Source organism: Balaenoptera borealis, assembly GCF_965194805.1.
Source record: "Balaenoptera borealis genome assembly, chromosome: 16".
Lineage (NCBI taxonomy): Eukaryota > Metazoa > Chordata > Mammalia > Artiodactyla > Balaenopteridae > Balaenoptera > Balaenoptera borealis.
In genome coordinates this window covers 25,361,869-25,379,840 of record NC_138872.1, presented here as the reverse complement: position 1 = coordinate 25,379,840, position 17,972 = coordinate 25,361,869, and the positions used below count along the sequence as shown (strand labels likewise).

The 17,972-nt window shown below is 39.6% G+C and overlaps 1 protein-coding gene across 1 annotated transcript; it reads right to left on the bottom strand.

Moving 5' to 3' along the window:
* Positions 1–203: 203 nt before the first annotated feature.
* On the bottom strand, positions 204–17,926 carry EIF2S2 (eukaryotic translation initiation factor 2 subunit beta). The gene is made up of 9 exons (XM_082358909.1): positions 17,772–17,926; positions 12,538–12,715; positions 10,912–11,015; positions 7,731–7,866; positions 6,909–7,009; positions 6,138–6,286; positions 3,563–3,619; positions 1,324–1,409; positions 204–684 (listed from the first exon to the last, which is right to left on the bottom strand). The coding sequence occupies exons 1-9, from the start codon at positions 17,784–17,786 to the stop codon at positions 509–511; spliced, it is 1,002 nt and encodes a 333-aa protein (XP_082215035.1). The 5' UTR covers positions 17,787–17,926; the 3' UTR covers positions 204–508.
* Positions 17,927–17,972: the final 46 nt, after the last annotated feature.

Below are 17,972 nucleotides of genomic sequence, written 5' to 3'. Positions count from 1 at the left end.
GACCTCATCCTCCAACCACCCTCTCACGTGAAGCTTGTCTACTTCCGGTATACCGGGAAGCTGAGAAGGAAAATGGCTATCCAGCTGAAGTTTCTCAGGACTAGCATACAGAGACCTCGCCAGAGCCTAGGCACAAACTGTTCTGCTGAATTCATTAGGCATAATTTTTTTTTATAGAAAAGAAAACTGAAGGACAAACCAAATTGAAAGAATCACTGTTATAATAACTTTAATTTATCTTGCATTTTACAGAAGTCTATGAACGATTTTAAAAAAGCACCGCCTTACCCCATCATATTTCTCTTGACAGTTGTTAAAGTAGGCAATGAGTATGTCAACAGCTTGAGCAACGGCATCTTGCAAGAATTTCGGACCAACCGGCCACACGCCAAAGAACTTGGCAGCTTTTCTATCTTGTTTTTAATACAGTGGTATATCCACTCTGATGGTAAACCTGTCCAGCCAAATCTCCACAACACACTTTGCAAAATCAGTGGTGATTAGCAAATTAGTTAGCTTTGGCACGGAGCTGTGCTCGCTTGCCTGTGACAGCCTGGAAGCCAGTTTTGATGCTGGCAACAGAGCATCGAGAATGACAAGTTTCACACTGTAAGAAATAGAGTCGGGTGTCCTTTTGCAGGATTGTGTCCGGTGATCGGCACGTGTGACAGGTGACATATTCCTCTGCAGGAAAAGCAACATAAGGAATTACCTGGTAGCCACAGTGAGCCAGAGGTTTCTTTCTTCTGAAACACTTCTACTGACTGCAAGCCCACGCTGGCACCCAAACCAGGAAAGCTTAGCTTAGCTACACTTAGGTATTCTAGGGGTAAGAAAACACAAGCTATCTGATGTGATGCTTCACATACTTAACAATGGGTTGAAAAAAGACCCCAAATGTCCAAAGAAGCAGTGACACTTGCCAAATGCCTACTCCTGGCTGTGTTTACAGGAGAGCCAGTTAGAGAACTTACTAGCTTTCCTACGTGGGAACAGATCTGCCAATTTTAAGTGATTAGGAAGGTAACAAAACTGGGTCAGGCCAGGTCTGAATGCAGACAGATTTCTCTGACTTGGCCTTCAGAGCCTGGAACCAACCAGCAGCCTTGATCAGCTGGGTCGTCTTAGGAAATCCAAATCCCTCCCCATGACCCCAGTCGGCCACCAAGAGCCACCTCCCACCCCAGCTCCCCACCACTATCATTTTCCCTCATCTTCTAAGGCCAGCCTTTCCAGCTTCATTAAAAACCAATGGCTGTCCCCCAAAATACTTCAGCCCAATAAGAACATTTCAGAGCGACATGTTAAAAATTATAAACTTACTGATATATCTTCTCAAAACATTTTCTATCTGTTTCTGTTGGAATCTTCCTTTAATTACAAGTTGGTTATTACCATCTATAGAACCACTATGAAAGAAAACAAAAATATCTCCATTATTATTTTTTTTTTTCCTATAAGGAATCAAATTCCAGGGCCTTTACATTTAATGAACTTAAAATATATTCAATGGCACAGGATAAGTTCTAGGAGCAGTACTACCTGGTTTCTCAAAATTTATTTTTTATTAAGTAGTTGGTACCTGATGACCGTATTTCCTAACATTAAATTCAATTTTCAATTAATTAAGTCTACAGCAACAAATCTGATTTGTAACTGATTTTAAGTCTAAAAAATTTATTCCTTAGCTGTCTGTGTGATGACCCATTCACCCAACAAAAGGACAATCACACTTTTACTGAATGCATACCACATGCAAAGCAGTGAGGTAGGCTATAAACACATGCAAAGCAGTGAGGTAGGCTATAAATACAAAAAATATGAAAGGAACTACAGATATCTTTAAAAATTCTAAGGCCAAATCTTTTGATTCAGTCACATACAGCTGATGAAAATGTTCTAAAATTGTGGTGATGGTTAACTATGTGAACAAATTAGAAACCATTGGATTGTACATATTTACATGTGTGAATTTTATCTGTAAAGCTGTTACAACCCTCCCCCAAAAGTACAGTTTAAATCACAGGCCTCATATTGTCAATGGTGCTTAAAAAAGAAACTTTTTGAAAAGAAGTTGCTGACAAGTACTTTTGAGAAAGCAAAGCTCTCGGCTAGACGTCATTTGTTAAAAATTACGAATCAGAAAGTGAAACAACAAAATTCAGCCAAGCAGCATTAAATTTATATTTGCTCCGTATCTTATTATAAAGCTGACTTTTGCAGGAACCTCTCCTGTGATTCTCCTTTAACTATAACAGTTTATTATCATCCTCCATGAACTGCAACCCCTAATCTCTAGGCTACAGTGACTTCAATGCTTGATGCAAGAAATTCTTTTCATTCACTGTCAAAAGAAATTGAATTTTCTCAACAACCCTATAATATTTAGCCCACTGACCATAAGTTCACTGGTCACAACTTGTTATAATTTACCTCACCTCTACAAAAACTAAATTATTCTGAAAAGTAGGAAAAACACTACCTTTTACTCCATCAGTTTATGCAAGTTAAAAACAATGATTGTAACAGATTTACATTTAAAACACAATTCTTCCACAACACAGTCCACATATCTACCACTGGTCAAGTAAATTACTCCTTAACCCCAAAGCAAATACAGCCAATTCCAACAAACTGAGTTTCAAGAGTAGGAAGAGAACAGGACACCTCAGTTATCTCTCTACTGCCAGCAAGGCACAGGGTTAAGGCTTTTAAGAGTTCGAGCTCCTGAGAAAGGCAGACCTGAGTTTACATCTTGACTGCAATTAACTAGCTATGTTACCAACCATACAACTTCACTTCACCAAACCTGTTTCCAAATGTGTAAGACAAGGGTAATACTAGTTTCTACTAACAGTTCACATAACTGTTTAAAGATTGAGATGGTACCCAAAAAAGTGCTTGGCATACAATGGGCACTCAATGTCTTAGTCATATTTATTATGCCCTAATTCTGCATTACTTATTTTTAAAGGGACATTCAGCTTCCTAGCACTTATGGCCAAACTAACTGGGATGGGCTCCATGGGACACTGGCCCTCCCGAATGGTGATGGACTGGCGTGGTGTCTTCAACAGGAGAGCCCTAAAGACAGGGAAGTAACTATTTAATTATGGATACCTGTTTCAATGTTTCTCCCATGCCACTCATCAATTTATAAGCTGTACTTCATCAACAGCCTATTTACAATTTAGAAAATAAATTCTGTCCTAAGAAAATGGCTTCCTCTGAAATCTGGTATTTGCTCCATAAAAAGACCCAAGAATTCCAATTAATGACAGGAAACTCTCTAAACATGGCAGAGCCATGGTGCTCACTCTGGTATACCAACAGGCCTGTTCACAGAGGAGCCAATGTGAACTTTGTTTCCTATTCCCAAGTAACCAACCTCCCACAGAAATGAACAAGTTTTCCTCCTTCACTGCCCTAAAAGTTCTTCTGACAATAAAGTGAATTTTTTTTTCTAAGCGTGTTACATATCTTTTCAAGTTAAGAGAAGTTCTTATGAAATGTCCATTAATACTGTAAGTAACTATACATAAATGTGAATATAGTTTCTTACCTTGTACCCAATTCAGCCAATAAAAATGCAAGGAGATGTTTGGGCTGACGATGTAATCTAAAAAGAAAGTGGAATAATATAAACCTTATCTTTCATGGAAATCTAACCAAACTTCTAAAAACCTCACCCTGTTCACTGTTTTAATTTGTTATTACTCAGCTATTAGGTGAATTTTAGCACAGTTCATCAAATTCTGAAATGAAGATAAATGATACCATTTGTTTGCATTTCAAAGCCCATAAAACAATATTACATTTTATTTACAAACATATACACATTGGTAAATGTCTATAAACAGGGACAGGAAAGGTAAATACCAACTTTAGAGGATAAAATCTTTTTCTAGGAAGGAAGGTAAAAGGGATCAGAAAGAGATACAAAGATGGCCTTAAACTGTAACTGTAAAGCCCTCTTTGTAAAGAAGCAAAAAGATCTGAAGCAAATGTGTCAAAAGGTCAAAATACACCAAATTGAGGCAATGAATACTCGGGTATTTGTTATGCTAATTCCTATATATTTCCTGTTTGCAATTTTTTATTTAAAAAAAGGGAAGTATTTCACAGCAGCACAATAGCAGAAAATTTAAAACAGGTAAAATATTCACCAACTGGGAAGTGGTTAAATAAATTATGGTACATCCATTCTATCTTGCTTTTAAAATAATACAGGTCTCTAAATACAGAAAAAACAAAAAGATGTATCCACATAAAATGAAAAAAGTAAATACAGAGCAAGGCCACTCAGTATTTTCACTTTTTAATTCTATTCATTTGGCACTGTTTGGGCTTGTTCCAATAAGTAGATATTACTATTACAATTTTAAAAAGTTATTTTTAAAAAGTTACAACTTTAAAAAGTTATTTTTTCCCAAAAATGTAATGAGTAAGGGTTGGTGAAAATATAATAAAACAGGTAGACACGTTGCTACTGGGAGTATAAACTAGTGTAAACTTGTTGGAAAGCAACTTGCCAATGTCTGCCATAAAAATGTCCACTCCTTGTGACTAGGCAATTCCACTTTGGGAATTTTTGCCCTAAGGCTCTATTCTGAGTTCTGCCGAGATAATGTATAAGGATGTTTCCTAAAGCTCTGCCTCTGATAATGAAAAATTGGGAGCAACAATGTGCAAGTAAGGAACTGTCAGAATATGTTGTATAGAGACTTCCCTGGTGGCACAGTGGTTAAGAATCCTCCTGCCAATGCAGGGGACACAGGTTCTATCCCTGGTCCGGGAAGATCCCACATGCCACGGAGCAACTAAGCCCGTGCGCCACAACTACTGAGCCTGCGCTCTAGAGCCCGCGGAGCCACAACTACTGAAGCCCACGCACCTAGAGCCCGTGCTCTGCTACAAGAGAAGCCACCTCAGTGAGACGGCCGCGCACCACAATGAAGAGTAGCCCCCACTCGCCGCAACTAGAGAAAAGCCCACGCGCAGCAACGAAGACCCAATGCCGCCATAAATAAATAAATAAATAAATAAAATATTTAAAGCCTTGTGCTTCAAAGGATGGCAAGAAAGTGAAAAGACAATCCATACAATGGGAGCAAAAAATTTATCTATATATATAAAAAAAGAATATGTTGTATAACTCCTAAAAACATTTAAAAGACTATTTAATGATAAGGGTAAAAAATTCACAATATATTAAGAGAAAAATATGTTAAAAACCAGTATAATACCAATTTATTTAAATATATATAGATGCATAAAAGTAGCAAAACATAAAAATATTAAACTATGATTACCTATCTCTTAATGGTGGACTTATTAACAGATGACTTTTTTTTCTTTAGTAGGTCTATATTTTCTAATTTTTCTATAATAAGCAAATACTACTATCGCCATCAGCAAAAAAGTCTAAAACCTTTTAAGTCATGCCTAAGCAATGAAAACAAGTGGGCAGGGAATTTTTAGTGATTATATTTTCTTTGTTTACTGTTCTTTTCCCTTTTATCTGAAACAAGTATGTATCACTTATGAAACTAAAAAGAACAAACAGGAGATAAGGTCAGTTGCCCTAAGGAACCTGCCAGAAAAGGTGTAGCTGAGGAGCTTTGAGAAGAGCCAGCCCCAGACAGTGACCTGGGGGTGAGACAGGCATGGAATGAGATGGTAATTAAGAAAGTCGAAATCTCATCAACTGTGTCTTGGCAATAACCATCCAAGGAAGAAGCACATTAAATTCAGCTGCTTTCCCAAAGCTCACTGCTTGTACTTGCTTGGCAGGCCCACCCCAGGCTGATGAGCTTCTCCACCTCCCTGGGCTCTCCAGGCCCCTGTCTAAGGACTACAGTCAGCCTTCTTACTCCTCACTCCATCTGGTTAGGATCCTCTCATGAGTCAGCATGAGTGGGCTTCTCTCACTTCTGGATGCCCAATAAAACAAACCTAAAGCAGCTTTCGATTCATAATCGAAAGAACTGACGGACTTGAACTGTGACCTCCCTCGACCCAACCCTGGCACCTGTGCATTCTTTCTACTTTTAATAAAGTCCACAATAAGCGTATTTAACATACACTCCACTGAGAATCTAGCATTTGGGATGGAGACTCTGCATCAACCAACTTACAATTTACAGATATCTGTAAAGTTGACAAAAGAAGTTTTCTTGGTTCCTACTCGGACGACCTGTGGAGGTTTCATGACAAATTTCCTTTTCTCTCCAGCAACCATATCTGGATTCTTTTCCCTCATGATGTTGAACACTCGATTCAGTAGCTATAGAGATAAAGTGGTATTCATGTACAGTCTTATTAATAGCAGGAGTATAACGTTCCCACTTGAGTCATTGTGCTTTTCCTTTAAACAGAACAAACTTTACTTCTTACTAAATGTACACACACATCACATGTTCTGGGAGCTCCCTGAAAGCAAGACTCAATTCTCAACCAGGAACTGGTCCATTATGGATGCTTAATAGTTCCTTGTTCAAAGTTAAAGGAATGAACAAGCCCCTAATTCTACTGTTTCTGTGGGAAAGTATATGGTACCTGGAGAAGTAAAATTCAGACTACCCTGAACAAGCAAACTCCAGACTACTATGGCCCCCTATTAGCCACTCCCTCTCCCTACTGTCCCCCTTCAGTGGGGCTCCAATGACCTCAGAAGTCCATGGATTCAGATGGAACAGTGAGTACTATAATGACTGCCACATTGTGGACAGCCTGCCCCAAACGTTGGCATCAGGCAGTGCTGTGCATTGGCTGTGTGACCTCTCTGGGTCTGTTTCATTATCAACCTGTACTTCAATGGCCCTTTCAATTCAGGGAACATTTATCCTGCTTTTGTTTTGAGTTCTACTGAACAGTTTAGCCCCCTTTCATAACAGAATTTGTCTTACCTCCTCATATGTGTAGTCTCTTTCTGAACCTGCCCAAGCAGGGCCTGTCTGGTTACTGAATGAGATACCATCATCTTTTTTGCTGTCTTCATCTTCTAAAGCTACAGATAACAAAGACTGTAAGAATGAGGGGTAGAGCCTGATACAATAACAAAAAGGGGAGAAGGGAGAAGCAGATCTAGAGAAATGAAAGCTTCAAAGACATTTGTCTTCCTTCCCACAACTGCATTCACAACAGCCTCAAGCATAAAGGCATCAAGGCTCACAAATAACCTCATATTTCTTAAGGGGATGTTACGATTTTCATAAACCACCCTTAACAGAGACCTCTCTAGGAATTTGTGGTTAATACAGACACATCGAACTGTTTCTTGATTTAACAAACATAAGATAAAATAATGCACTGGGATAATTAGAGGAAAAAAATGTCCAATTGTTTTGAAGCACTTAAGAAACATATACACCCATAAAAACCCATCTGCTGACTATACTAAAGTTCTCTAAAGCAGCTATAGCACTTAGAAGCCAATAAACAGCACTTTTAACAAAATAGTAAAAGATTTTTTAAACATTATTTAAAATTCAGTTACAGTAATTGTCCCAATAGTCTAAATCAGTATGTTTTAATGTAATCACAATTGTCAAGTTCTTCCCCCATGAAATCTTTTAAACTGTCATTATGAAGTTAGATTCTGTTTCCTTTTAGCTTCCATTATTAGGCAGTGGAAATAAGGGGCAAGAAAAAATAAATAAGGCCACCCATGAAAGAGACTAGGCCAAAGGCTTGTGTAGCCTAGAAATGAGCTAAGCTCCCAATATTACCTTCATCTTTCTCTAGTATTTCATCCTCATCTGGGAACTTGACATTCTTCTTTTTCTTCTTTTTATTGCCAAGCATAATGTCAAGGTCATCCTCTGGTTCAGCTGGTTCTTGAACATCACTTTCAATCTTAAGGTCCTAAGAAAGTGAGATAAGAGTCTCAACATTTTGCTACCAGGATTATTATCATTATTTTTAAATGACATGGGCTGACATGGTTTTGGAGGAAAAAAATATATTAAATATTCAAAACTGAAGTTACAGATCAGAACTCTCTCTCACAGGTGAACCAAACTGGTTCAGAGTCTGTCATTTAAACTGGAAAAATTTTAAGACACTTTTGTGGGACCTTTTCCTTTCTTTTATCCATCAGCCTTGGGATCTTACTGTAATTATTGTCCATGTTTTTAAACCAGGCCACTGTCAGAATCAAAGAAACAAAGATTCTTAAATCTTCTCAGTGACAATCTTCAGCAGGAATGGGGTTCAGGAATGTTTTAAATAAGTTTCTAAGTATTCTGATGCAGTTCGTAGGAGGGTTTTTTTTTCCTTCTGACACCAAATATGTGATGTTTTTCCACCTCAGTTCTCCAACTCTCTGACACTAACTAGGTGACCTACAATTCAATGCAGTTCTAACACTACCCAGAGTTAGTGACAAACTCCATGGGTTTAAGGGCTCAGTCGCATAAGACTGTCTTCATTTCAGAGGCCAGGTACAAATATGGAGTCCCCAGGTTTCCAATACATATGTCCTACTTCAAATTCAGAGGTTCCCACACACCCCTGGTTCAATAATTTGCTAGAAGGACTCAAAGAATTCAGGAAAACACTTTACTTAACTATTACTTTTATTATATATATATACAATATTATAAAGGATACGCTCAGAAATAGCCAAATGGAAGACATGCATAGAGCAAGGAAAGGGAGGCAGGAGTGCAGTGCTCCCATGCCCTTTTCAAGTATACCACTCTCCCAACACCCCAGTGTGGTCACCAATCCTGAAGCTCTCCAAACCCCACTGTTTAAGGGTTTTTTTATGGACCTAACCCATGAAAGCTTTTTTGTGGAGGCTTCATTATGCAGGCATGAATGATGAAATCACTGGCTCTTGGTGACCGAACTCATATCTAGAGATTCCAAGAGTCTTAGGAGCTATGTGCCAGGAACCGGGGACAAAGACCAAATATTTTTTTTTATACCACAGTCAGCCTGGTACCAGACTGTGAGGAGGTCTTTGGGCATCACTTCAATAGATGAAACCACAAAAGAGGGAGAAGGCAGAACCCACGGAGAATTAGGGTCCTATGATGAATGCATAGAGACAAGGTAAAGCTTGATCCCAAGATTAGCTGCTATAGTCATGGATGTAAATAGGGCATAACCTTGAAATGAGACATAAAAAACCCCAGAAGAGCAGAAAGGGCCAGTTTCAGTCTCCAGCCTTCTAATCTCACCTCCTTTCACCAGTGTATCCAACTCCCTACCCTGAAGTGTGCTGTCCACATTACCCATCAATATCTATTTTTGTGCACCTACATCCTGAACTACTCTGTAAATGGCTATAGTCATTTTAGAAATCTAATCAGCAGAAAAGTTGGAATAGCCGGGAGTAAATGAAGCTCAGCCTTGAGATGCCAAATCCAGCTGTGTAGTCTCAGTGCCACTTTTGGCCATCAAAGACCAATCAGCCCATGTGTATTAGCTGGATAACACCCGACAAGAAACCTGATATTAACCTACTCTCTAATAAGATGACAGTCAGTAAATGAGAAACTCAGACATGCTAAATATAAATTAGCACACATCAGCCAGCTTCTAGTCCTATATTATTATTTATTTTATCCCAGTAAGATCTATTTCCAACCTGAGGCTAAGACCTAGTGAAAGGTAGAGAATAGCACATAGTGTTTTTGAAGATTTTTCAAAAGCCCTGTGGTGCTCTGAAAATTCAGGGGGAGAGTAACCCAAGATCTTAAAAACACTTCAGCCTCAAGTTAATGCCCATGTCTTGCCTGATAAGGGTACTTGTAACCTCTTACGTTATGACTTCAGTAGCAGAGAAAAAAGTATCCAAGCACTAAATTAGAGCTTACAAGTGACTCTTCAGGACAAAAGCTACTAGAGAAATTTGTTAACCAAGACTTTCTGTGGTACATCTCTGATGTGTCACCTTGTTACCCAGGATATTTATACCTCATTCATTCAACATAATTTGAGCATTTCTCTTTATCAATTTCCTTGTAACAGTAGGAAGAGAAGAGAATCCCCAAACAGGGAGAGAGTAGGATAAATCCAGGTAAAATAATCTTGTTGTAAAGAACTCTAAATTATCCCTGAACCTCCAAAAACAGGAAAAATATCTTATTTGTTTCAGTACCCTAACAATTAGCACACAATGCCTGACTCACTATCATCATTAACACATATTTGCTGAATTAACCAAGTCATTAAAATTGTGACATTGTTTCCAAAACTCAATGAATCACTGCTATGTGTGGGATACACCTTATTTACTTGAATTTGAGCAAATAAATAATTTACCAAAGAAAAATTTGGGTAAAGGGCACAAAAGGGGACAACTTAGTGCATGTGTATGTGTATTCTCACTCTTTCTCTCTCATAATTCTGAGATATTTGTATTAGAAATCAATCCAGTAATAAGACAATTACAGGGCTTCAAGTCCCTACAAGATCAGAGAACTCCATAAAACCAACCTGAGTGCTCTGGTTCTCCTACAGGCTATAAAATCATCAGCCACCAACCACCACAGGCTGGGGTTCATTCTTTGCTGCTCAGAAGAATACACATAAATTTGTGTATCCTCAACATGCTACCAAAAGTTTAACAGAAGAAACTATATTTGCTCTATAGGATTTCTCACAGAAATCTCTCTCCTCAGCCAATCTCAGCATGATTAATGACAAGTGGCATTTTGTAATCATCTTAACGGCACACAATACAATGTGTAAAACCTAAATTTACATTCCTTTGAACCATCATCCCTTTAAGATACCTAGGTCAGACAAAAATCCCAAGAAACTGACCTTAACAGTGGTGACTAAATACTTAATAACAAAAGCAAAACTAGTAAGAGATGAGACAAACAGGGAGAAACATCAGCCACTAGCAACCTTTCAAGAGGTCAAATTTTACCTTCAATAAGAAAGCAATACTACCTTTACACCTTCTTCAGCTTCATCAATATCAAATATCTTTTTTGTTTTTTTCTTCTTTTTCTTCTGATTAAAGAAGTTCAAGTCATCTAGATCATCAGAAGCATCTAAAAAGATAATTGAGATCATCAATTATTAACAAATAGCAGAAGGCGAAGCATTAAATTATGAGTTAAACCAATGTTTCAGCTATTAATCGATCAAGTCACCAGAATAGCGAGATTGGTATTAATTAGCACAGTAATTCCTCCACAGCCACAAAGGTTAGGGTTCTGAAAACACAATGGCAGGTCAACTCAAAACTTTGTAGGAAAAATCTGGTTAGGGGACCATGTTGGGAATATTTATTTAGTAATCTGACCATATGATGCCTCATTGTTCCCAAGACAAAGTCAGGGTTCTAACATAATTTCCAAGGCTCTCCAGCTTTCTCTCTCTACTTCTGCCTACTCTCTCATCTCCCACACCTTAATTCCTAGTTCCAGCTCAACTGAACTACCTCCACTTCTTAGTGAGGTGTGCGTCTCTCACCTTCAAGCCTTCCTATGGGCCCTCCCACACAGCTCTTACCTTCATCTCACAGGATCTTTGTTAGAAGTTACTTCCACCAAGAAGTCTTCTCTAAGCCTATCCCTCCTGTTCCCCAACTGGGTTAGGTGTCCCCTAGGTGCTGTGATAGTACCTTCTATCACTCCAACAGAGGTGTTTACCAGCTGCTTGTCTATCTCCCAATGAGATACTAAGGGGCTATGCCTTTCTCACCTAAATCCCAGTGCCTAGCTCAACGAGTTATTCAATCAATCAATCAACAAAGGGCCTTATAAAGTATTTCACATTCATTAAAATGAGGCTATAATATGAATAAAATGAAATTTTATCCACCATTAGTGAGTAATAATGGGTTTGGTTCAGTAAGTTTTCCATTTGTTCTGCCCTATTGTACACTAGAAATATTTTAAAATGCCCCTACTACAAAGTTTTTCAAGGAACTATTTATGAATTAATTTCGTCTTAATAAAAGAATGATTTACTTTCCAAGTTTGTTTGAAACATGTATAAGATGCTTAGCACATGGTAGATGCTCAATGAATGTTAATTTTCTCTATCCCTAGTACAGTGTCTTCTATTCAATAGGCATAAATATGTTTACTTCATCATTTATTTCTAATTGTCAAATGCTGTCTGTGTTAGAGCACAGAGTGAGTAACTCATGCTGGTGTCTAAACCCAAACATTGCAGGCTGTAATTTTAATCTCTTCTGTATGTTTTCAAACTTGTTAAGACACAAAACTGTTTATCTTGGTCCCATTTCTTTCTGCCTACACTCAAATACTACCACCATTAAAACTGGAAAAGAGACATCCCGAAAGGCTAGACTAGAAAAACCAGCCCTGGAGTGACAAAGTTTTGTCATCTCTGTCTTGTGGATTCAGTGGAATTTTCCCTGAAACAAGTCTATTGGAAATCTGGCAAGGTCCCATGCACACAGACCGTTGATGGCCTCAGCTTCACTGTAATAGATAGCCTCTCAGGTTGAGAGGCCACTGTGTACACAAAATCCAAAACACACTGATGGAAGAGAACCAGGTCTCCCAGGACAACAGTGACTCTCTCATGTCTACCACTTACCTTTTTTCCTACTGTCCTCTTCATCGGCTTCTACATCTTTGTCCTCAGTTGGCTCTGGCTCCACTTCTTTTGTTTCTGAGGGCTGGGTTTCTTCTGTCTGGGCATCCCCTTCCTCATCTAACATAAAAGGCTTCTTCTTCTTCTTTTTCTTCTTGCTCATAGTAGGATCAAAAATCATCTGTTTAAAAGATAATAAAAAAGAAAAGGGGACCACGTGATTATTTTTAATGATACTCACATTCCAAGTATGCTGTATTCTCAAAAGGCATACTCTTAAAAGAAAGAGTATCTGACGCATTGAAGTATCTAAAAGGATTTTACAAAAAAAAAAAAAAAAAATATATATATATATACACACACGCAACCTTCCTTATACTATTAAAAGTTGAGGGGGTGCTGCCCCAAAACATATGTACATGTCTTTTAATTTAAAATTATCACAAGATAACAGAATTTAGGAAAGGCATCTTAGCAATAACCCATGCATCACCCCTCACTTTATGAATGAGAAAACCAATGCCTAGACAAGTCATACATGTTTTATTTAAGGTTGGTAACCTGGGGTTGCTATACCAGGAGACTTGAACTGATAAAAAAAAAAAAAAACTTAAAAAATATTTTTATCCTGAAACTCAGACAAGCCTTTAAGGAAATCGATCAGCAACCCTTCATGTAGCAAATCTCTGAGTAAAAGAAACTTCTATACAACCTTTTACTCTGCTTTTTGTTTCTGGAACATTAAAAAATACAGATAAAGTTTTTAAAAGCACAAGTCTAGAACCTAACTGATTGAATTCAAATCCTGACTCTGGTTCTTACTTTTGTTACCCCAGGTAAGTTCCTGCCCTCTCCCTGCCTCAGTTGTAAAATGGAGATCAGTAGCAGAAACAAAACCAAATCTCACGAGGTTATCAGGAGGACTAAATAAGTACATAAATATAAAACACTTGGCGCAGTGCCTGGCACAAAAGTACTCAATAAATGTTAGCAATTATTATACAATTTATATAATGCTTTACAGTTGACAAAACATGGTATCTCTTGATTCCTATCACTGAAATTTCATCAACTCAGGGTGATCTAATTTCCAAGACATATCACAAAACTCAAAAAAATTCCCAAAACTGATTCTGATTAACTTAAATTCCTTTATGTCCCAAGTACATTAAGGAAACTGAGCTACACTGAAACCAAACTATGGTCTGTAATAAGGTAGGGTAGTGTAAGTATCGTCCTCACCCAATAGAGAAGGATTTGCAAGACATTCTGGAAACTGATACAGCCTCATTTCAAAGTTATCCCCTCCAACCTTAAGAAGGCTCTAATTGTATAAATGAATAATTCTGAAAAGCAGTCAGTGTGAGGAACATAATCTGGCAAACTTAGAGAAGAGGATAGAAGAGCCAGGAGGAAGGAGTTCCCCACTGCTGACCTACTGGGTCTTGAGTCACCCTACATGGAGTGTTGTAATCTGTTCCATGGAAGAAGCTATAATTCATCCTTATTCCTGAAATATGGAAGTCTGGCAAAAGGACAGACAACACTCCAGGCACTACAAATTTGGTTGTCTGGCAGGGCTTACAATTCACTTACTGCATTTTTTTCAAGTATCAAGTTTCTTAGAATATTAACTATCTTTTAACTATTATTCAGCAAGACAGACTAAAGATAAGGGGGATCCTAAAATCATCAAAGGACATCCTCACAACCGCCCTATTATGCTCTGAAAAACATTCATATAGGTCCACAGTGAAATAGTACGGTTGTAGCCTTGTAAAGGGTTATAAACATGAAAGAACTGTACACTGAAGTAATTAACACCTCTCTCAATTACTCTCTCTGGATACTTAAGACATATACTCATTGCCTCATTTTATTCACACCACTCAGCAAAACCAGAGTTTAAAAATATGGAAATAGGGATTCCAAAATAGTGCCCAAAGCAAACCTCCCCCAAACCACAAGGTCACATCAGTCTTAATTTTAAAAATGTGGTTTTTGGGACTTCCTTGGTGGTCCAGTGGTAAAGAATCCACCTTACAATGCAGGGGATGTGGGGATCGGGCAACTAAGCCCGCGCAACAACTACTGAGCTCGCGCACCTCAACTAGAGAGCCTGCATGCTGCAAATTACAGAGCCCATGAGCTCTGGAACCCGGGCACCACAGCTACAGAAGAGAAAACCCAACACCACAACAAGAGAGAAGCCCGCGTGCCGCAATGAAAGATCCCACATGCCCCAATGAAGATCCCGCGTGCGGCAACTAAGACCTGATGCAGCCAAAAATAAAATAAATAAATAATAAATAAATCCTTTTAAAAAATGTGGTTTTTTTTTTTAAGACTTTCATATCTGACTTAACAAATTATCACAGTCCAAATGTTTTGTTTATGAAACTAGCTGGGATGTGAGACGCAAACAGTTGCTCACGGTACACTTATGGAAAATCACAGACTCTTTTGAGCTTTCTTTTTTTTAACTCTAGATAGAACAAAGCCTTCAAAAGTTTTCTCTTTTCAACTTCCCACACTGGGTTGGGTTGAAGAAAGTGAGGAAAAGGGACAGCAGCAAAAGTTACCCTGACAATAGCCTAAAGTGCTTCAGCAAGTTGGAAGCCTACTCCCATCTATCATACCTTACTCAGGATGTTAACTTTAAGGCCACAGCACACCCCACCCAGAAGGCAGGAGTGAGTTACAAAAGAACCCAGAAAAGCAAGGTGAGCAGAACAAATGCTCTGAACAAATGTGTCGTCATCTCTGGGTGACAGGATTCTGGGAGATTTTTATTTCTCTTTGTATTCTTCTGCGTTTTGTATACGTCATACAACACATATTCCATTTTTAATCAGTTTCTTTTGTAAAACACCTTACTATGTTGTGTGAAAACCTGACGTTCAGATACTTTGTGAATGGGGCCTAGTAATAAGCAATAATCTTAGCTATTGACAGCACTTTAATGCCTGCAGATTAGGGAATTTTTCCTCACAAGACAGCACTTATATTTCTAGAATACTGCTTTTTAGAGATCATGGTTCCACTAGTTTAAAAGAAATTATGTTATGTGAGTTTTGGGCTTACTTGCCAGGTTTAAAAGGAAGTGTGTGCAGTTTATGGCAACTATACATTAAAAAACTATTAAAAGCAAAAAAGGAAATGTGAAAAAAGAAATAAATTACTTTTTAATAGTGGGTTCTTTAACCCTCTATCCTGGCCACCAGGTAGGACTACTTCCACTGAAGCGAATCCCTCACAGTTTATAAATCATTTCCACGTACAGATTTTCACTCGATTCTTACAATTCTGTAAAGTAGCCAGAAGTTAAGGATTGGCCTAAGAAAACTTATCTATCCAGCAGTATTAAAGGAACCAGAACCTGCACATACCTTCAGAGTGGAAGCCAAAGGCAGGATTCTAGTCATACTAACTTGCTGTGTGATCTTGGGCAACTTAACCTCCCTGAGCCCTAATTTCCTGTTTACAAAATGGACTGGTAGATCTGAGAAATGCAAAGCTGCTTAATACTTTATGGGCTTCCAAAGTCCTCTGCTGGAATGCTAGTTCTGACATCTCTGCTTGACGAAATCCTTTTCACCCTTCAGTAATATTCCACTTCCTTCGACATCTGATCCCACTGCTAAAACTGAACCCTCCAGCCCTCCAAATCGCCGTTAATTGCTCTATTTCTACCTCCTGTACCAACTAGTAGTAAATCTCTTACAATACTTGCAAGTACTTTACCATAGAAAACCAAATACAGAAGAGCACCCCAGAGAACTTTGCACTATACAGGTACTTTATTTGTTAAAGGTTATGAAAAGCTTAGAAAATGGGTAGAAACAAAACAAGCATGAGACACTGCCACTCTCAGAACTTTTGAAATAGTGGCCTAGAGCAATGTCTACCATGACCTCCAAGCAAGAACCACGTACCTCCCTTAGACTCACTTTCCTTCCTAAGACAGCAAGACCCTCCTAGTCACCTAAATGGAGATTTGGAATTCTACTACTGGCTCAGCCACTTACTATTTCATCATGGGTATTATACAACTCTCTAAAAGCCTCGGTTTTCTCATTTCTAAAATGGGCATAACAATAATACCCACCTTAAAGGGTTGTCATGAGAATCAAATGAGAGCTCAGAATCCCCTCCAAAATAAAATCCAAATTCCTTAACTTGGTCTTCAAATCCCTCCATGAACTAGCTACTACCTATATTTCAAGGGATTAACTCTAACCAAAGTGGATAATATTCTACTCCCTTGCCCTGGATCAGGCCTTTCCACTACTTGAGGAAATTCAAAGCATTTCCAGGGCCTACCTCAAAAGCCAAAGCTCGAAAAAGCCTCGAATTTTTCTCTTCCTTCTCTCCGAGGCCCTATTGGCCAAGCACTCGAATGCTTACAGAAATTAATTATAAATTCAAGGGGGTTTTTCTGGTGGGGAGAGCTGGCCGGTAAGCGGTAGCTCTCCCCGCAGTGTTTATACCTACGGATATCGCTTAAAGCCAAATTTCATTTTAAGTCGTTTGGTTTTAAATAAACTGGGATAAATCTGGCCAAAAAGGGATCTGAGGAAATTTGCTGAGGTACAAGCACGACAGAAAAAGACCCAGGCAGCTTTGCAGCTCAGACTTCCCGCTGACGTCGCTGAGAGCTCTGCTAAGGAAGGCTCAGGGACTCCCGCCCTAAAACTTTCCGAAAAGGTTAATCACTTTTTCAGGCTGAAGGATCTTTTCCTCTCGTCCTATCCCCCTCTACATGAGAACAAGGGTGGGTGCCGGGCAGGACAAGCCAGCCTGCAAAGTTTTAAACTAGGGCGCTCCACCGGAGCCAAGAGACGCTCCTCTCGGCACCACCAGCGCCCAGAGAGTGAGAGTTGGAGCTGCACCGTCAAATCGAAAAGAATACAGGGGCCGCCAGCCCCAATCTCGTTCAGCTGGGGCATTAACCGGGCATTCAAGCCTCTTCTGGAGAGCGACTCAACGTGCTCTCCACTCCGGAAACGCCGGCCACGGGAGGACGCCGGCCTCAGCGCCGCCACCCTGAGGAGAGCGGGGCACGGCCAAGCCGCGGCTCCGGGGCCCTCGCCGGCTCTGCCGCTCCCCGTCGCCTAGGCCCGGCTGCCCCACATGGCGGCGGCCGGCCGCTAGGCCGCAGGCCCAGTCTCCCACACTGGGGTGGGTCTGCCTCACTGCCTCCGTCCCTAGACCTAGCACCAGCCTCAGGCCCTCACCTCGTCCCCGGACATGGCTGCGGCTCGAGTGGGCTCGGCACGGACGGAAAGTCTGACAGGTCAGCCCCAGGCCCAGGCTTCAGCGTTGCTCCTGCCGACACCTCTCCCACCACCGCACTAGGATCTTGCATCAGCGAAAGGGAACAACACCCCGCCCACTCTTCCCAAGAGTTAGAAATGCGCCTGCGCAGAGACCACCAA

Excerpts from the sequence above, each read along its gene's own strand:
- EIF2S2 (XM_082358909.1), bottom strand. Across the intron at positions 7,010-7,730 it reads AATACTAGAGAAAGATGAAG|CTTTAGAAGATGAAGACAGC; the intron begins GTAATATTGGGA and ends TGTTATCTGTAG. Across the intron at positions 1,410-3,562 it reads TTGGCTGAATTGGGTACAAG|TGGTTCTATAGATGGTAATA; the intron begins GTAAGAAACTAT and ends TTTCTTTCATAG.